The sequence below is a fragment of the Heterodontus francisci genome, chromosome 3, assembly GCF_036365525.1.
Source record: "Heterodontus francisci isolate sHetFra1 chromosome 3, sHetFra1.hap1, whole genome shotgun sequence".
In the NCBI taxonomy this organism is placed as follows: domain Eukaryota; kingdom Metazoa; phylum Chordata; class Chondrichthyes; order Heterodontiformes; family Heterodontidae; genus Heterodontus; species Heterodontus francisci.
The window spans coordinates 80,539,689-80,561,050 of record NC_090373.1 but is presented as its reverse complement, the minus strand read 5'-3'; the positions used below and the strand labels follow the sequence as shown (position 1 = coordinate 80,561,050).

General features: G+C 42.6%; 1 protein-coding gene across 3 annotated transcripts in view; it reads left to right on the top strand.

The window, feature by feature from the left end:
• The window catches only part of drc1 (dynein regulatory complex subunit 1 homolog (Chlamydomonas)), a 111,757-nt gene extending 90,482 nt beyond the window's left edge, over positions 1-21,275 (top strand). The window contains exons 15-17 of one of the 3 annotated variants that reach the window (XM_068023706.1): positions 2,651-2,794; positions 9,658-9,760; positions 21,015-21,275. In XM_068023706.1, the coding sequence (XP_067879807.1) occupies positions 2,651-2,794; positions 9,658-9,760; positions 21,015-21,077 (310 nt within the window). In that variant the 3' untranslated portion in view covers positions 21,078-21,275. The other 2 variants (XM_068023696.1, XM_068023687.1) reach the window with 2 other exon arrangements.
• The last annotated feature ends 87 nt before the right edge of the window (positions 21,276-21,362 follow it).

The window sequence follows — 21,362 nt, the reverse complement described above, 5'->3', positions numbered from 1 at the left end:
CCTTTCCAGACATTAGGTCACATTCTAGGTGCACCCGATGCAAAGGTATGGATATATACTCCCCGCCGATAACATTCACTAAAACCTTGGCATTCAGTGCACTCTCTGGTGGAAAAGTCATGCCTTCCCCCAGCAAAAGTGTTTGGGTGGCTCCTGTATCCCTGAGTATAACTATAGATTTACCTGCCTCACTTGAGTGATAGACAATTACTTTTCCTTTTGACAAGAATTCCCTATGGTTCTCAGGTATCTTAGTCACGTTTCCCCACACTGTTTTTTTTACTTGACCTTACAGCTGCAGTCAGAGGTACAGCTTGATCTTTTGTACTCTCGATCAGGGCCTCTTTCTCTGTATTGGCCTTGTGTACCCCAATAAGTCCCATGGGTTTACCTTGCAACTTCCAACATTCTGCACAAAGGTGTCCCACCTTTTGGCAATGGTAACATTTAGGCTTTCAGACCTCACTTCCACCCACATGCAGCAAGACTTGGACAACATCCAGGCTTGGGCTGATGAGTAGCAAGTGACATTTGCGCCACACAAGTACCAGGCAATAATCATCTCCAACAAGAAGGTATCTAACCATCTCCCCTTGACGTTCAGTGGCATTACCATCGCTGAATACCTCACCATCAGAATTCTGGGGGTTACCATTGACCAGAAACTTAACTGGATCAGCCATATAAATACTGTGGCTACAAGAGGAGGTCAGAGGGTGGGAATTCTGTGGCACTTAACTCACCTCCTGACTCCACAAAGCCTGTCCACCATTTACAAAGCACGTGAGGAGTGTGTTGGAATACTGTCCACTTGCATGGGAAGGTGCGGCTCAAACAACGCTCGAAGGCCAACAACATCCAAGACAAAGCAGCCCGCTTGATTGGCACCCCATCCACCGCCTTCAACATTCACTCCCTACACCACCGGCGCACAGTGGCAGCAATGTGTACCATCTGGAAGATGCGTTGCAGCAACGTGCCAAGGTTCCTTTGACAGCATCTTCCAAACCCACAACCTCTACCACCTAGAAGGTCAAGGGCAGCAGATGCATGGGAACACCACCACTTGTAAGTGCTCCTCCAAGTCACTCACCATCCTGACCTGGAACGAGATCACCATTCCTTCACTGTTGCTGGGTCAAAAACCTGGAACTCCCTCCTTAACACCACATGGACTGCAGTGGTTGAAGAAGGCAGATCATCACCACCTTCTCAAGGACAATTAGGGATGGGCAATAAATGCTGGCCTTGCCAGTGATGCCAACATCCCAAGAACGAATAAAAAAAAGTATATTTTTGCCATGCAAGATAAATAGCAATCCCTCTTAGTGAAGATTCTTACCAAGACAGATGGAAACACTAGTTTAAAACAATAAAAGAAAAATAATAAATCACGGACACAGTGTAGTAAGGTAGGGGAGAATACTGAAAATGTGCATTGTTTCAGTGAAGCTGCAAGGATTATCATTTGGGGAAAAAAAATCCTTATTTAGCCCCAAGAAGTCTCATACCAATTGGTTTTAAAATCATGATTTTTCAATCCTTTTTACAAGCATTTGTTTGTCTTTTCAGTAAGCACTCTTTCTATTAACTGTCAGCCATGGCTTGGTTGGTAGTACTCTCGCCTCTGTGTCTCAAGGTTCTGGTTTCAAGTCCCACAACAAGCTTTGAGCACAAAAATCATGGCTGACATTTCAGTGCGGTACTGAGGGGGTGCTGCACTGTTGGCAGTTCCGTCTTTCAGGTGTGACATTAAACCGAGGCCCTGCCTGCCTGCTTGGGTGGATGTAAAAGATCCCATGGCACCATTTTGAAGAAGAGTCGGGGAGTTATCCTTAGTGTCATGCTCTATATTTGTCCCTCAATCAGCATCACAAAAAACGATTATCTGGTCAATATCACATTGCTGTATGTGGAGTTTGCTGTGCACCAATTGCCTGCTGTATTTCCTTCATTGCAACAGTGACTACACTTCAAAAGTACTTCATTGGCTGTAAAGCACTTTGAGATGTCTGGTGGTCGTGAGAAGTGCTATATAAGTGCAAGATTTTCTCTCTTAAACTGTGGCTAGATAATATAATTTTTTTTGGAGCCTTCGTTCTGATGTCTTTTGTTCGCTTGCCTCTCATCTTTAAAGCTTCTATTGACGTTGTCTTTATATACATTTACTTTCTTCTAAATACTGATCTCACAGAGCATGTGATATTCCTGGCCACCAGCTTTCAAAGTAGCAAGTAGAAAATAAACAAAACTTATTTCTTCCCTGAAATGAGTGTAGTCAATCAACATTATTGAAAGTTAATGCAGTCACCATTTCTTGACAGCCGTTTTTAAATGTCTAGTTTTTTTTTACTACTGTGCAATGTTATTAAGGGAAAACTTCAGGCTTGGTTTTATATGTTTCTTTAGTACCATCATCATCTTAATAAACACAAATAAGACCATCATAGTTTTAATTATTTTTACAATGTTTTTCCTAAGTATTACAAAATGATCAGAAAAAAATTAAAGTAACTCTGCAAACTGCAGAAGATCTTTTCAGCTGTTTCTTGTCAGTGCTTTTGCAAGTTGGCAATGACCAATAATGAAAGATGTGAACACAATATGGTATAATTTCCCAACAAGGTTTTATTAGGTTTATTTTCTTCAGGGAAAAATCGCAGCCCAAATTGACCACTATGAAGGAGAGGGATAGCTCTGAGGATAGTGCTTACTGGGATGCCATGACAAAGGTCATCCCTGAAAACAAATTGAAGACCTGGAATTGTCTAGAAGGTGCACTGGAAAATTATTAGTAAGTATATCGCACAGCAAATGGTTGTGAAATGTCAAATTCAGCACACATTTGGTTCCCTGAAACTGAACAGCAGCGTACTATTTTTATCTTTTAAGCCAGAGGTCTCATTTTCAATATATGCATCTCTTTTTCTCACACTTTTGTAAAACTGATTTTATGTGTTTTATAATGCTGAATGCCATATAATAATTGTCAATTTTTTTTACCCCATCTTTAAATGAACCCTTATGCAACTCACAACTCTCCAACTAAAGGGATGCATAAAACATTGCTACAAACCCTGTCTCAGTAAAGGATGCACATGAAGAGTTTCACTTCTTTGTGTGGCAGCACTTGACTTTGACTTTAGTGCTTTCCCCTGACAGCACACTTGATATTCAGAATTTATAGGTATGACTGTTCATCCTTGAACCACCAATGCATTGTATCACTGTAATGTCCCAATTCTTAGTATTATTCTTTAAGTGCAGTCTTGATGCATATTTTATTATAATGTCAAAATGCTACAACCATTATTCAAAGGTTAATTTAAGTCACAAATTATTTCATGCACTGATTTGCATTATCGACCTACTTGGGTTGATAGTTCTATTTAGAATTCATGTGAGTACTGCACAGAAAATCTTAAGGTGAAATTTTTGTTATTTGAAAATGCCTGATATACCATCTTCTGCTACCTGCTCTTCTCAAAGAAACATCCAACAATCTACTTTGATACATATTCCATACTTGCTACATCCCTTTTGTAATTTCATAGTGGGAATTCACCACTTTCCATATTTCCATATTTCTACATCTGCAGTTCCTTCACCTGTGCAATTATATATATGCCGTCATATACCTCAATTGCTTTAGATTTTGGGTACATAGTACATTGGGGAGAAGGGAGGAAACAAGCTAGGGAGCTTGGGAAATTAATATTGCTCTCCATCCATGTTGCTGTTTGTGTCAGTGACATAGGGGGGCCTGACCAAATTGGCAAGGCTTGGCAATGGCATGACAGTAGCATAACAGAAATTAGGGACTTTTCTGTAGCTTTAGGTTACTGGTTGTTTCTTTGACTCCAGTCACAATACATAAGCAGTTAAAATCCATGTGTAGTTCAGATTCCTGTACAAAGCTTATTTGGTACAATGTTGAAAGTTTTATTAGTTTTAGTCTAGACAGAAAATAACTCAAATGCTGTCTGATTGGGCATTAGTTTCCACATGGCTGATAGTTCCCTTTTATATTTAAGTGGATATTAAGGGATATTCAAAATCCAGGAAGTCTTGATAATTCCTCTGGGACCCAAAAGGCTTATTATCTGTTGAATTGGAGGGACCAGTTTGAAACTTCTGAAAGAAAAAAATTCAGTTTGAATTCATCAGAAACCATCTGGATTTATTAGGCTCCCAAAATGATATGCAATTCAAGGAAAAGAAGCAAATTATTAAATTGCAAAAGTACAAGTATACAAAAATGATGGCCAGGAATACAGTGTGCCGGGTCATCTAGCCATTTACACAAAGAGTTAGCTTAGTTCTTCGAGTTGAATTCTTTTATTATTTTGTCCCGAAATTGGGAGTAGGATATCCACTGTAAGTATATAACTATATCATAGGCTTTACTTATTTGGTTGTTCATCTTTTAAAGCGATAAATTGATGTGATTCTTTAATACTTATGAAGATGAAACAAAGCCTTCGGTAGGCATAGGCTAAGTCCAACAACTAAAAGCATTTGCCAGATGGTTGGCTGCTTGTTTCTCATGCGTGCTACCGAACACTTATTTAGATTTCAAAGTGAGGATAAATACATCTGGAGCTATAGCGAACTGGGACTCACCTGAGAGTGATCTAGGACATGAGAACTAAAATAATAGAATATGAAAATAAGCAAAGACCCAAAAATGCAGAAAGGAGTAGAAACAGTTCATGAGAGTTCACGCTTACGATGATGTACTGTTGTTGACACTACTATAGTTTCCTACTGAGACAAAGTTTACAAGTATAAACAAATTATAGGTGTTCCTGAATTCAAAGATTTTTTGATCTTGGTTTAGAAAGAACTTGCCTAATGTGGCACCTTAGCACATCTTAAAGATTTCCAAAGCCTTTGACAGTTAATGAAGACGAGAGTGGTCCTAAAGGAAGAGTGCTAAATTGGGGGAAGGCCAACCATACCAAAATTCGGCAGGAGCTGGGGAATGTAGATTGGGAGCAGCTGTTTGAAGGTAAATCCACATTTGATATGTGGGAGGCTTTTAAAGAGAGGTCGATTAGCATGCAGGAGAGACATGTTCCTGTGAAAATGAGGGATAGAAATGGCAAGATTAGGGAACCATGGATGACAGGTGAAATTGTGAGACTAGCTAAGAGGAAAAAGGAAGCATACATAAGGTCTAGGAGGCTGAAGAAAGACGAAGCTTTGAAAGAATATCGGGTATGTAGGACCAATCTGAAACGAGGAATTAAGAGGGCTAAAAGGGGTCATGAAATATCTTTAGCAAACAGGGTTAAGGAAAATCCCAAAGCCTTTTATTCATATATAAGGAGCAAGTGGGTAACTAGAGAAAGGATTGGCCCACTCAAGGACAAAGGAGGAAAGTTATGCGTGGAGTCAGAGAAAATGGGTGAGATTCTAAATGAGTACTTTGCATCGGTATTCACCGAGGAGAGGGACATGACGGATGTTGAGGTTAGGGACAGATGTTTGATTTTTCTAGGTCCAGTCGCCATAAGGAGGGAGGAAGTGTTGGGTAGTCTAAAAGGCATTAAGGTAGACAAGTCCCCAGGTCTGGATGGGATCTATCCCAAGTTACTGAGGGAAGCGAGAGAGGAAATAGCTGGGGCCTTAACAGATATAGGGAAGCTGCTGGAGAAGATACTGAGGGATAGGATCTATTCCCATTTGGAAGAAAATGGGCTTATCAGTGATAGGCAACATGGTTTTGTGCAGGGAAGGTCATGTCTTACCAACTTAATAGAATTCTTTGAGGAAGTGACAAAGTTGATTGATGAGGGAAGGGCTGTAGATGTCATATACATGGACTTCAGTAAGGCGTTTGATAAGGTTCCCCATGGTAGGTTGATGGAGAAAGTGAAGTCGCATGGGGTCCAGGGTGTACTAGCTAGATGGATAAAGAACTGGCTGGGCAACAGGAGACAGAGAGTAGCAGTGGAAGGGAGTTTCTCAAAATGGAGACGTGTGACCAGTGGTGTTCCACAGGGATCCGTGCTGGGCCCACTGTTGTTTGTGATATACATAAATGATTTGGAGGAAAGTATAGGTGGTCTGATTAGCAAGTTTGCAGACGACACTAAGATTGGTGGAGTAGCAGATAGTGAAGGGGACTGTCAGAGAATACAGCAGGATATAGATAGATTGGAGAGTTGGGCAGAGAAATGGCAGATGGAGTTCAATCAGGGCAAATGCGAGGTGATGCATTTTGGAAGATCCAATTCAAGAGTGAACTATACAGTAAATGTAAAAGTCCTGGGGAAAATTGATGTACAGAGAGATTTGGGTGTTCAGGTCCATTGTTCCCTGAAGGTGGCAACGCAGGTCAATAGAGTGGTCAAGAAGGCATATGGTATGCTTTCCTTCATCGGACGGGGTATTGAGTACAAGGGTTGGCAGGTCATGTTACAGTTGTATAAGACTTTGGTTCGGCCACATTTGGAATACTGTGTGCAGTTCTGGTCGCCACATTACCAAAAGGATGTAGATGCTTTGGAGAGGGTGCAGAGGAGGTTCACCAGGATTTTGCCTGGTATGGAGGGCGCTAGCTATGAAGAGAGGTTGAGTAGATTAGGATTATTTTCATTAGAAAGACGGAGGTTGAGGGGGGACCTGATTGAGGTGTACAAAATCATGAGAGGTATAGACAGGGTGGATAGCAAGAAGCTTTTTCCCAGAGTGGGGGATTCAATTACTAGGGGTCATGAGTTCAAAGTGAGAGGGGAAAAGTTTAGGGGGGATATGCGTGGAAAGTTCTTTACGCAGAGGGTGGTGGGTGCCTGGAACGCGTTGCCAGCGGAGGTGGTAGACGCGGGCACGATAGCGTCTTTTAAGATGTATCTAGACAGATACATGAATGGGCAGGAAGCAAAGAGATACAGACCCTTAGAAAATAGGCGACATGTTTAGATAGAGGATCTGGATCGGCGCAGGCTTGGAGGGCCAAAGGGCCTGTTCCTGTGCTGTAATTTTCTTTGTTCTTTGTTCTTTGAAGGGTTGTCACAGTTGTGTGCAGCCAAATGCAACAGCTGATTTATGCACAGCAAATTTTCTGCAAATGACAAATGAAATAAATAACCAGTTCATTTTTTTTGGTGATGTTGGCTGGGTTAGGAAAATTAGGATACCACGTTTCTTTGAAGAGTGTCATGGAATCTTAGGTTTACTGAATATGCAGGTAAGCCTCAGTTTTTACTGTATCATCCAAAAGATGGTGCCTCTATCAGAGTAGCACTCACTGAAGTATCAACCTAGATCATGTGCTTAAGTCCTGTGCTTATGTATGTTATTCCTTTCTATTATTAATAATCTATGGATATTTGGATAAATGTTTACAATTTTGTTACCATTTGGACATAGCAGCCACGTACAGCCAACAAAATCGGAACTCAGTGATGCCATTGATTCTCTAGCCAGCGGAAAAGCCCCTGGGAAGGACGGCATTACCCCTGAAATAATCAAGAGTGCCAAGCCTGCTATACTCTCAGCACTACATGAACTTTTTTGCCTCTGCTGGGACGAGGGAGCAGTACCTCAGGACATGCGCGATGCCAATATCATCACCCTCTATAAAAATGGTGACCGCGGTGTCTGCAACAACTACCGTGGAATCTCCCTGCTCAGCATAGTGGGGAAAGTCTTTGCTCGAGTCGCTTTAAACAGGCTCCAGAAGCTGGCCGAGCGTGTCTACCCTGAGGCACAGTGTGGCTTTCGTGCAGAGAGATCGACCATTGACATGCTATTCTTCCTTCGTCAGATACAGGAGAAATGCCGTGAACAACAGATGCCCCTCTACATTGCTTTCATTGATCTCACCAAAGCCTTTGACCTCGTCAGCAGACGTGGTCTCTTCAGACTACTAGAAAAGATCGGATGTCCACCAAAGCTACTAAGTATCATCACCTCATTCCATGACAATATGAAAGGCACAATTCAGCGTAGCGGCACCTCATCAGACCCCTTTCCTATCCTGAGTGGCGTGAAACAAGGCTGTGTTCTTGCACCCACACTGTTTGGGATTTTTTTCTCCCTGCTGCTTTCACATGCATTCAAGTCTTCAGAAGAAGGAATTTTCCTCCACACAAGATCAGGGGGCAGGTTGTTCAACCTTGCCCGTCTAAGAGCGAAGACCAAAGTACTGAAAGTCCTCATCAGGGAACTCCTCTTTGCTGATGATGCTGCTTTAACATCCCACACTGAAGAGTGTCTGTAGAGTCTCATCGTCAGGTTTGCGGCTGCCTGCAACGAATTTGGCCTAACTATCAGCCTCAAGAAAACGAACATCATGGGACAGGACGTCAGAAATGCTCCATCCATCAATATTGGCGACCACGCTCTGGAAGTGGTTCAAGAGTTCACCTACCTAGGCTCAACTATCACCAGTAATCTGTCTCTAGATGCAGAAATCAACAAGCGCATGGGAAAGGCTTCCACTGCTATGTCCAGACTGGCCAAGAGAGTGTGGGAATATGGCGCACTGACACGGAACACAAAAGTCCGAGTGTATCAAGCCTGTGTCCTCAGTACCTTGCTCTATGGCAGCGAGGCCTAGACAACGTATGTCAGCCAAGAGCGACGTCTCAATTCATTCCATCTTCGCTGCCTCCGGAGAATACTTGGCATCAGGTGGCAGGACCGTATCTCCAACACAGAAGTCCTCGAGGCGGCCAACATCCCCAGCTTATGCACACTACTGAGTCAGCGGCGCTTGAGATGGCTTGGCCATGTGAGCCGCATGGAAGATGGCAGGATCCCCAAAGACACATTGTACAGCGAGCTTGCCACGGGTATCAGACCCACCGGCCGTCCAGGTCTCCGCTTTAAAGACGTCTGCAAATGCTACATGAAGTCCTGTGACATTGATCACAAGTCGTGGGAGTCAGTTGCCAGCGATCGCCAGAGCCGGCCGGGCAGCCATAAAGGCGGGGCTAAAGTGTGGCGAGTCGAAGAGACTTAGCAGTTGGCAGGAAAAAAGGCAGAAGCGCAGGGGGAGAGCCAACTGTGTAACAGCCCCGACAAACAAATTTTTCTGCAGCACCTGTGGAAGAGTCTGTCACTCTAGAATTGGCCTTGATAGCCACTCCAGGCGCTGCTCCACAAACCACTGACCACCTCCAGGTGCTTACCCATTGTCTCTCGAGACAAGGAGTCCAAAGAAGCCACTTACTGATACTGCTGACTGACCTGTTTTGGATTTAAAGAATGCCTCAATTTTAAAATTCTCACCCTTGTTTTCAAATCGCTCCATGGCCTTGTCCCTCCCTATCTCTATAATCTCCTCCAGCCCGACAGCTCTCTGGGATGTCTGTGCACCTCCAATTCTGACCTCTTGAGCATCCCTGATTTTAATCGCTCCACCATTGGCTGTGCCTTCAGCTGCCAAGGCCCTAAGCTCAGGAATTCTCTCCCTAACCTTCTCCATCTTTCCACCACTAATTTCTCCTTTAAGATGCTCCTACCTCTTTGACCAAGCGTTTGGTCATCTGCCCTGATATTGCCTTATATTACTCCCTGTCAAATCTATTTTGATAATGGTCCTGATGATCCTCACTGATATTAGTTCAAGATGGCTTTTGTGAATATATTAAAATTACTGTGTTAATATTTAATGAATAGAGTTTAACATCTTCTCTTTTGCAGCAATGTCTTGGTCAAAAGAGCAAACTTACAGGCTGATAGGTATAGCCTTGCTCAGCAAAATTCAGAATTCAGGTTATTACTTCAGCAGTATATGCATTCCAGGGTAAGTGATTCATGATGCATGCTTTTTTCTTCTTCCCTTTCCCGCTTAGTTTAGAGATACAGCACTGAAACAGGCCCTTCGGCCCACCGAGTCTGTGCCGACCATCAACCACCCATTTATACTAATCCTACACTAATCCCATGTTCCCTACCACATCCCCGCCTGTCCCTATATTTCCTAACCACCTACCTATACTAGGGGCAATTTATAATGGCCAATTTACCTATCAACCTGCAAGTCTTTTGGCTTGTGGGAGGAAACCGGAGCACCCGGAGAAAACCCACGCAGACACAGGGAGAACTTGCAAACTCCACACAGGCAGTACCCAGAATTGAACCCGGGTCGCTGGAGCTGTGAGGCTGCAGTGCTAACCACTGCGCCACCGTGGCAGTGAGATGATGCCATTACTTAAGATACAGTTCCACAGATAACACTTGCCGATCAATGTCTCTTCCAAGCCAAATTATTCATGTATAACCCTTCAGCAGGTTGTCTGAATATTGGGGCATGACACCTGAGCCTGATGACCACATATGGATAGATCCAACAGTGTTTCCTGTAAAGCAATCAGAAACTAAGCCCCACTTTCTCCCAGAGTGAATTGTGGCTCTTTTGTAAGTTGAGAATATTCAGATGTTAATGTAATTGATAACAAGTTATAGTTCAGAGATGTACCGTATTTCTGCTTTTAGGGCAATAATACATACTGATTGGACATGTAAATGTTGCAGTTCCCTACTGGCAGTTCTCACCTCTGGTTTCATTAATTTTCTCTGGAGTCCTGGTTCCAGCCTATAGATGTCTGTAGTGATAGCCAAGAGTTATATTCTGTGTTTTTATGTCTTCAACTTCTTGTTTTATATCACAAAGAAGAAACATTAAAAAGGAAAAACACCCTTGGGTATATTCAAAGATATGTAAATCTCAAGGAGACTGAGAGATTAAATTGTTTACATCTTAAACTGTAAAAGTCCTGGGACAACAAAAGCAGTGTTTCAGTTTAGGAATCACACAGTGAATCAAGTGATATTATTGTGGAGACCCCTACAATTTTTTGGAATTCAACAACAGGGAACAGCTGCCAACACAGCACCCCCCCACCCTCCCCAACCCCACCTTCTTCAATAATACCTCTGGTTTGCTGTTAATAGTGTTAAGGTGACCTAAAGAAAGCCGTAGTTCAGACCTAGATCAATAATGATGAGCAGTAGTCACTGAGAAAAATAGTAAAGGAAATGTTAGCCAAGTTATAATACTTTATTGTCATTAACATTGGAGCAGTAGGTTGTTCAGCCTCCCAAGCCTGTTCCATCAGATCTGTACCTCAACTCTGTTAACCTTTAATTCATTTCCCTTGATACCTTACTTAAACAATGTTTGACAAAGAAAATTACATAGAATATATAGCACAGAAACAGGCCATTCTGCCCAACCTGTCCGTGCCGGCTAATGGACTACTGTAATAATGGCAAGTTATATCAGAAAACAATTTTGTAGGTTGGGGAAGCACAACTTTTTTAAAATTGCATTCATCCACATTACATGTGATTCATTTAATTTACAATAACCGCTTGTAAATATTTGGGAAAATGACACCCATGTTACTTTTTACACAATATATGTTTTATGATGCTTATTACTTGACTAACTCATTCAATTTAGTGTGTGGTGTCTATAGTAGTGAATGGGAAAAGACTATTTGGCCCATGAAGCTTTTTTCTACAAATCATCTATAATTCCTCTCTATCCTGGAGTCAAGCTTATTTAATCCCTTAAGGGAATGTTCCATAAAAGATAATCAATTAAAACTATAGAATATCTATCCATCTCACATATCTACTATTAATCCTGAGCTAGATACTTCCCTGCAGTTGAAATTTTCTTGGTTAAAGCTATAGTTTATTATCTTTGTCCATATGTGTTTTAACTTTTCATGAAATGCCTAAGAATTATCTCCCAAATACTTGATTGAATTTAGATGGTTCAAATTAGGTGGACTATCTCATCCTGCAATTTTAGTGATGTCCATCCTTTAAAAGGAAACAATAGATGTGTCCTGGTAAGGTTGGGCTGGGCCACAATATCATTAACCAATAAGGTAGGACCCTTCTGTGTTAGGTTTGAGATACTTGAAGCATCCAGTCTGGTTTGGCATTGCCCAATTCTGCAGTTCCACTGTAGAAGTTAATTTTGGTTAGCCCTGATTTTCACTACTTTGATTTTTTTTTTAGTTATTTTTGTTTAAAGTTTCTTCCTCTTTTAAGGAAGGTATTTATTGCCTCTTGATTAGGGTGGGCTTTGCCCAATCCCAGAACCAACCGACTACAAATAGAACCTAATTTTCATGCTTTCATCCTGAACAACTGATCTTGCTTAATGGCCATAGGCCCTCAGATATCCCTGAGCTTCCACTTGGAAAGACAACCTATATCAGTCCACTTTTCACATAAGAGAGTACTGGAAAATTTGGTAGAGTGGGTAGGGTGGGACCCAGCATTTCCTATAGAGCCATGAGCAGCAGCAATATTGTGAGTGGCAGTGGCACCAAGAGCTGAGCAACCATTACGGAGCTGGAGCTGTGGGTGGATTCACTGTGGAGCATCCACGATGCTGAGATCGTTGTGGATAGCACATTTAGCAAGGTGGTCACACCGCAGGCAAATGCAGAAAGGGAATGGGTGACTATCAGGCTGAGTAGAGGAAGGCAGGCAGTGCAGGAGTCCCCTGTGGTCATCCCCCTCTCTAACAGATATACCGCTTTGGATATTGTTGGGGACGATGGCTTAGGGGAAAGCAGCAAGAGCCAAGTTGATGACACTATGGTTGGCGCTGCAGATACAGGTGGGGAGGAAGAAGAGTGGCAGGGCTATAGTGATAGGGAATTCAATCGTAAGGGGAACAGACAGGCGTTTCTGTGGCCGCAAAAGATGGTATTGAAGGGATTAAATAAGCTTGACTCCAGGATAGAGAGGAATTATAGATGATTTGTAGAAAAAAGCTTCATGGGCCAAATAGTCTTTTCCCATTCACTACTATAGACACCACACACTAAATTGAATGAGTTAGTCAAGTAATAAGCATCATAAAACATATATTGTGTAAAAAGTAACATGGGTGTCATTTTCCCAAATATTTACAAGCGGTTATTGTAAATTAAATGAATCACATGTAATGTGGATGAATGCAATTTTAAAAAAGTTGTGCTTCCCCAACCTACAAAATTGACCCTGGTGCTAGGGTCAAGGATGTCTCTGAGTGGCTGCAGGGCATTCTGAGGGGGGAGGGCAAGCAGCCAGTTGTCGTGATACATATCGGTAACAACGACGTCGGTAAAAAAGGGGATGAGGTCCTACAAGCTGAATATAGGGAGTTAGGATGAAATTAAAAAGTAGGACTCAAAGGTAGTAATCTCAGGATTACTGCCAGTGCCACATGCTAGCGAGAGCAGAAATAGCAGGATATATCAGATGAATACGTGGCTGGAGGAAATGGTGTAGGAGGGAGGGATTCAGATTCCTGGGACATTGGGACCGGTTCTGGGGAAGGTGGGACCAGTACAAGCTGGACGGGTTGCATCTGGGCAGGACCAGGACCAATTTCCTCGGGGGTAGGGGGGGGTGTTTGCTAGTGCTGTCGGGTTTAAACTAGAATGGCAGGGGGATGGGAATCTGAGCAGGGAGACAAAGGAGAGGGAAACAAAGAAAGAAATGAAAGACAGAAAGGTAAGAAGCAAAAGTGGAAGGCAGAGAAAACAAGAGCGAGAAACAAATGGGGTCGTAGTGCAAAATACAGCTAAGATGACTAACAATGTTAAAAAGACATGTCTAAAGGCATTGTGTCTTAATGCACAGAGCATTCGCAATAATGTGAATGAATTAACAGCGCAAATAGATATAAAGGGTTATGATACAGTAGTGATTACGGAGACATGGCTGCAAGGTGACCAAGGATGGGAATTAAACATCCAAGGATATTCAATATTTAGGAAGGACAGGCAAAAAGGGAAAGGAGGAGGGGTAGCATTGTTAGTAAAGGAGGAAATCAATGCAATAGTGAGGAAGGATATTGGCTCGGAAAATCATGATGTGGAATCTGTATGGGTGGAACTAAGAAACACCAAGGGGCAGAAAACATTGGTGGGGGTGTCTTTAGGCCCCCAAACAGTAGTGGAGATGTAAGGGATGGCATTAAACAGGAAATTAGAGATGCATGCAATAAGGGTACAACAGTAATCATGGATGACTTCAATCTACACATAGATTGGTCAAACCAAATTAGCAATAATACTGTGGAGGAGGATTTCCTGGAGTGTGTACGTGACAGTTTTTTAGACCAATACGTTGAGGAACCAACTGGCGAACAGGCTATCCTACACTGGATATTGTGCAATGAGAACGGATTAATTAACAATCTTGTTGTGTGGGGTCTCTTGGGGAGGAGCGACCATAACATGATAGAATTCTTCATTAAGATGGAGAGTGAAGTAGTTGAATCCGAAACCAGGATCCTGAATCTAAATAAAGGAAACTATGTAGGTATGAGGCGTGAGTTGGCTATGATAGATTGGGGAACTTTACTCAAAGGGTTGACGGTGGACAGGCAATGGATAATATTTAAAGAATGTGCGCATGAATTACAACAATTATTCATTCCTGTCTGGCGCAAAAATAAAACCAGAAAGATGGCTCAACCGTGGCTTACAAAAGAAATTAGGGATAGTATTAGATCCAAAGAGGAGGCATATAAAATTGCCAGAAAAAGCAGCAAGTCTGAGGATTGGAAGCAGTTTAGAATTCAGCAAAGAGGAACAAAGAGGTTGATTAAGCAGGGGAAAATAGAGTATGAGAGTACACTTGCGGGGAACATAAAAACTGACTGTAAATGCTTCCATAAATATGTGAAGAGAAAAAGATTAGTGAAGACAAATGTAGGTCCCTTACAGTCAGAAATGGGGGAAATTATAATGGGGAGCAAAGAAATGGCAGGACAATTAGACACATACCTTGGTTCTGTCTTCACAAAGGAGGACACAAATAACCTCCCAGAAATGTTAGGGAACCAAAGGTCTAATGAGGGGGAGGAACTGAAGGAAATCAGTATTAGTAAACAAATAGTGCTAGGGAAATTAATGGGGTTAAGGGCTGACAAATCCCCCAGTGCCTGTTAATCAACATCCCAGAGTACTAAAAGAAGTGGCCCTGAAAATAGTGGATGCATTGATGGTCATCTTCCAAAATTCTATAGACTCTGGAGTAGTTCCTACAGATTAGAGGGTGGCAAATATAACCCAACTATTTAAAAAAGGAGGGAGAGAAGAAACAGGGAACTACAGACCAGTTAGCCTTACATCAGTAGTGGGGAAAATGCTAGAGTCTATTATAAAGAATGTGATAGCAGAACATCTAGAAAGCATAAACGGGATTGGACAAAGTCAGCATGGGTTTACGAAAGGGAAGTCATGCTTAACAAATCTACTGGAGTTTTTTAAGGATGTAACTAGTAGAATAGATAAGGGAGAACCGGTGGATGTGGTGTATTTGGATTTTCAGAAGGCTTTTGATAAGGTCCCACATAAGAAGTTATTGTGTGAAATTAAAGCACATGGGATTGGGCATAATATACTAGCATGGATCGAGAATTAGTTGATAGACAGGAAACAGAGTAGGAATAAACGGGTCTTTTTCCGGGTGGCAGGCAGTGACTAGTGGCGTACCGCAGGGATCAGTGCTTGGGGCCCCACATATTCACAATATATATTAATGACTTGGGTGAGGGAACTAAATGTAACATTTCCAAGTTTGCAGATGACACAAAGCTGGGGGGGAATATGAGCTGTGAGGAAGATGCAAAGAGGCTCCAATGTGATTTGGACAAGTTGGGTAAGTGGGCAAATGCATGACAGATGCCGTATAATGTGGATAAATGTGAGGTTATCCACTTTGGTTGTCAAAACAGAAAGGCAGATTATTATCTGAATGGTAATAGATTGGGAAAGGGGAGGTGCAACGAGCCCTGGGTGCCTTGTACACCAGTTGCTGAAAGCAAGTATTCAGGTGCAGCAAACAATTAGGAAGGCGAATGGTATGTTGGCCTTCATTGCGAGAGGATTGAATACAGGAGCAAGGATGTATTACTGCAGTTATACCGGGCCTTGGTGAGACCACATCTGGAGTATTGTGTGCAGTTTTGGTCTCCTTATCTTAGGAAGGATGTTTTTGCCTTGGAGGGAGTGCAAAAAAGATTTACTAGGCTGATTCCTGGGATGGCAGGCTTGACGTATGAGGAGAGATTGGGTCGACTAGGCATATATTCACTAGACTTTAGAAGAATGAGAAGGGATCTCATAGAAACCTATAAAATTCTAACAGGACTAGACAGGTTAGATGCAGGGAGGATGTTCCCAATGCCTGGGGAGTCCAGAACCAGGGGTCACAGTCTCAGGATATGGGGTATGCCATTTAGAACCGAGGTGAGGAGAAATTTCTTCACTCAGAGGATGGTGAACCTGTGGAATTCTCTACCGCAGAAGGCAGTGGAGGCCAAGTCATTAAATATATTGAAGAAGGAGATAGATATATTTCTTAATGCCAAAGGGATCAAGGGATATGGGGAGAAAGCGGGAACAGGGTACTGAATTAGACAATCAACCCTGAACTTTTTTGAATGGCGGAGCAGGCCCGAAGGGCGGAATGGCCTACTCCTGCTCTTATTTTCTATGTTTCTATGCAAAGGGATGAGTGAAACCTTGAGATCTTACTGTGGTTAAACAGTGTAATATTGGGCAGAATCTTGCCGCCTTAATGTTTCCACAAACAGTGAGGTGATTGCCAGGTCAGGAACCCAGATGTGCAAGTATTGGGCCTTTCTGGTTGAACTTCCCAGAAGGTGTTCAATTAGAAACCCGCCTCTGCGATCACTGTTCAATTAAGGATGGTGCGCAGGATGACGAGTTGGGATTGCGCTTGAGCATGCAGGATTTAAAGGGCCACCAGCAGCCTTCACAGTGACTGCACAGCGATTTGTGCTATGATGACTGGGAGGAGCTACTTCTGCAGAAAATGGAAGCAGATAAGGAAAGTCTGTAGCCTATGTCTGTAGAAACTTATGAAAGTTTCTTGCAGGAACTGACAGCAATTTCCTTATCAAGACCATGATCATTAATATCAGTCCCAATGACTTGTTCCTGTCATCGCAAGCCTCTCCCTATGGCTGACCTCAGGCTTGCCACTTTCCCCCTATCCTCCTGTGTGTCAGCTGCAGGCCTCAACGACTTCCTGCTGTGCACTCGCCTCCTCTAAGCTGCTGTGTTCAGATGCCATGTATGATCTGTCTGCTGTTGGCAAATAGTCATTGCAGGCACAAATTTCTTTCAATTGCCTTCTTAAATACTTTAATTGCTTTCTTGCTGTTGCTGTGTAGATTGCTGACAAGACTCGCACCCTGGGAAAGATGGAAGGAGGCGAGAAGCCATTGGGATATCAGCCCAGCATTTTTTTTCATAGATTTTCCTGGCCCAGCACTCCCCCCATCACCCGCCCCGCTCCAAACCCCCACTGTACCCTCCTCACCAAACCTGCCTCCAATGGCCTGGGAAAATTCTCCTCATTGTTTCTGCTGAGCAAACTGGGAACTAGGATATGGAGACTGAGGACTCATCCTACATCTAGTGAACAGCATGCCCTGATTTTATACATGAGGGAATGAGATACTGGAAGGGCAAGTACAGGCTTGCAACAGCCAACAGTGGTGCTGTGGAGCTGGGAGGGGGATGAATTGAGGATAAAGCCTATTTCAAGATGCTTCCGAACCTTGGATTGAGGCTGACCCACAGCATGCGCTGTACATCCTGTGTTCAGTTTTCTTGGTCAAGCAGCCATCAAACTCGTCTTTAAAGGGACTGCTGGAGGCTGCCACCCAAGCGATAAGTAAAAATTGGAACCAAAAGGAGCAAGAGCGCATCTTCACTTACCACCTACCCACTAGATCTCTTCTTCCCCTCAGATTCACAGTAGGTCCAGCTGCCCTCTCGTTGGTCCAATCTTCACCTTCGTCTTGAACGGTGCGCTTTCTCTGGTGTCCCCATCAACCTGGCTGCATCCTGATGATGTAGAGAACCGATTTTATGGGATCCTCTTGCTCATCATCAAGTGGCAGTTACTCAGCAACAAACTGCAAGCTGACGCTCAGTTTGGGTTCCGCCCTGGTCACAGCTCCAGACCTCATTACAGTCTTGGACCAAGCATGGACAAAAGAGCTGAATTCCAGAGGTGAGGTGAGAGTAACTGCCCTTGACATCAAAGCAGCATTTGACTGCGTGTGGCATCAAGAAGCCCAAGCAAAATTGAAGTCAAGGGGAATCAGGGGGAAAACTCTCCAATGGTTGGAGCCATACCTGGCACAAAGGAAGATGGTTGTGGTTGTTGGGGGCCAATCATCTCAGTCCCAACATTGCTGAAGGAGTTCTTCAGGGTAGTGTCCTAGGCCCAACCATCTTCATTAATGACCTTCCCTCCAACATACGATAAGAAGTGGGGATGTTCACTGATGATTGCACAGTGTTCAGTACCATTTGCAACTCCTCAGCATGCAGCAAGACCTGGACAACATTCAGGTTTGGGCTGATAAGTGGCAAGTAGCATTTGCACTATTCAAGTGCCAGGTAATGACCATCTGCAACTAGAGAGAATCTCCCCTTGACATTCAATGCATTACCATCGTTGAATCCCCCACTATTAACATCCTGGGGGTTACCATTAATCAGAAATTTAACTGGACCAGCCATATAAATACTATGGCTACAAGAGGAGGTTAGGGGCTGGGAATTCTGCAGTGAGTAACTCATCTCCTGACTCCCCAAAGCCTGTGCACCATCTACAAGGCACAAGTCAGGAGTGTGATGGAATACTCTCCACTTGCATGGATGAGTGCAACTCCAACAACACTCAAGAAGCTCGACACCATCCAAGACAAAGCAACTCACTTGATCGGCACCCCATCCACCGCCTTAAACATTCACTTCTTCCACCATGGCACACAGTGACAGCAGTGTGTACCTTCTTCAAAATGCACAACAGCACCCTCCAAACTGAAGATCTCTACTAACTAGAACAAGGGCAGCAGATGCATGAGAACACCACCATCTGAAAGTTTCCCTCCAAGTCACACGCCACCCTGACTTGGAACTATATCGCTGTTCCTTTACTGTTGCTGGGTCAAAATCCTGGAACTCCCTTCCTAACAACACCATGGATGTACCTACACCGGATGGACTGCCGCGGTTCAAGAAGGTGGCTCACCACCACCTTCTCAATGGCAATTAGGGATGGGCAATAAATGCTGGCCTTGCCAGCAATGCTCACATCCCAAGAATGAATTTAAAAAATCAATTTTGGTGTGGTGGTTTTTGTTTGCCATTGGCTTAATTCGAGCGCAAACAAACTTCTAACCCCTTGTGTGTGCAACTTTATCAAACACTATCTGAAATGCAAAGAAAGCATATCCACAAGAAAATCCTCATCCTCTAGTTTAGTTACCGACTGAACCAATTCCTAATGTAATACTCTCGAGCACCTTTTTCCTTATAGAGTGTTACGATCAGGTGAGGAGGGATCACAAGACTCCCCTCTTGTCCTTCTCCTTGTTTCACCGCAACAGGGTTTATTCCTTTTTAGAACTGTGGATGTGCTTACCACTTCACTGTGCATTTTATCTTTTACCTTTGTTGTGATCGTGAATGAACCAATTGGGCGGGTTTTCTTGAGTTTAAACAAGAAAGGGGTAAGTTTATTGTACTTAACCAAAAACCTGATCTAAATAAAATAATAAACTACGCTACACTTTCACTCTCACACACAAACACACACACACAAACACACACAAACACACACAAACACACACAAACACACACACACACACACACACACACACACAAATAGATTACAGAGTGTTAAGGCATCGTTTGGATTGGATTAGAGTCCAGAACAAATAAAAATAATATACAGTCTGTAGGGTCTGGTAATTCAGTTGTCTTCCAGCTTGTTGTGATTCCGAAGTCTCTGGCTGGTAGAAGTACTTTGTGGCTGTCCCACCTAGTTCAGGGTTTTTCTTGGAGATAGAGTTATAGGTGGCTTTCTTCCCCAGGGTCTCTGCCTGTAGTCGCAGACAGATTTCAAGCTTGCGATATTATCTGGAGGGGGAAGAGAGAGAGAGACACACACACACACACGCACAGCCCCACTGGGGTCTTATCTAGTTAGCACTCAAAGCTTGTATGCTTCAAAGTCTCAGGAGCTTGTCCTTTTGCAAAAGACTGCTAGTTTTTCCACAGATGTGGAGGTGGTCACACGTTTGTCCAGTGTCTTCATTTGCGATTTAATTAGATTCGTGTCTACGCATTTTCAATCACTCTCGAGTCTCATTGTTCCAATGTTCATTCCCTGGAGGAATGACTGCACTGTTAATGTTCCAAGATGGCTTTGAATGTTTTGCCATTAGAAGCGAAGCTGTTAGCTGTTTTCAAATTCATGAGGCATTGTCCTGAATGCAACCTCTTAGACATGTGTCTCCGATTCGATGTCCTGGAATGTGAAGTATTTCAATGCAAATTGTGTTGGCCATCTTGGCTGCCAGCTTTTTAAAAGCTAACTGTAGGATGAGCAAAGGATTACAATTGTAGCATTGTCTGAAATCCACTATAGACAATTACAGGCAACCAATGCAACTAAATATGGTATTGCTCAATATATTAATAAAACTCGTTAAAATTCATATACAACATCTATGTATACTTGACATTGTTGAGCCAGAGAGAAAATTGACACAACGTTAACTGTAGGAGTTTCATGTAGGTTTCCAATCGATGAATTAAAAATCCTCATTTGGTATCGCCTGTTTTCTTGACAAGAGGCAATGACAATTTCCAGGTTTGTGGCTTGATACAGTTGCATTTGCTAAATTGTAGTCTTCAGGGACAACTCCTATATTTATATATTTCCTAAAAATATTAGCAATGTTGTGTCAATTTTCTCTCTTGCTCAACAATGTCAAGTATACATAGGTGTTATATATGAATTTTAATTATTTTTATTAATATATTGAGGAATACCATATTTAGTTGCCTGTAATTGTCTAGTGGATTTTCAGACAATGCTGCAATTGCAATCCTTTGCTCATTATGAAAAAAATTCCACTGTGATACTGAATGCACTGGGGAGGGAATTAACTGTTAAACTGAATATATCCTCCTTTCTCTCAGGTAAACAATGAGCTCGAGATTCCACCAACACAACTGATGCAGTTTAAGATTGAAAAAACATAAGACACCAACTTAGAAGAACTTTCAGCTTGCATGATTAATCCTTGTGAAGAGGAATCAATGATTCACAATTTGTTGTGGACTTTGAGAGCTTGTTGTGGAATGTTATTGATTGCACTCCAAATTAGATATGTTGTCCTCATGTCAGAAAAACTGAGTTGCAGCTCTTTTGTGTGTATTCTAATGCTTTGATATCTAATAATTAATTACATTGATAATCAAAACTAAATAAATATTGCTTATAAAAACATTATGCAGTGCAAGTATGATTACCCCCATATTGTTGTT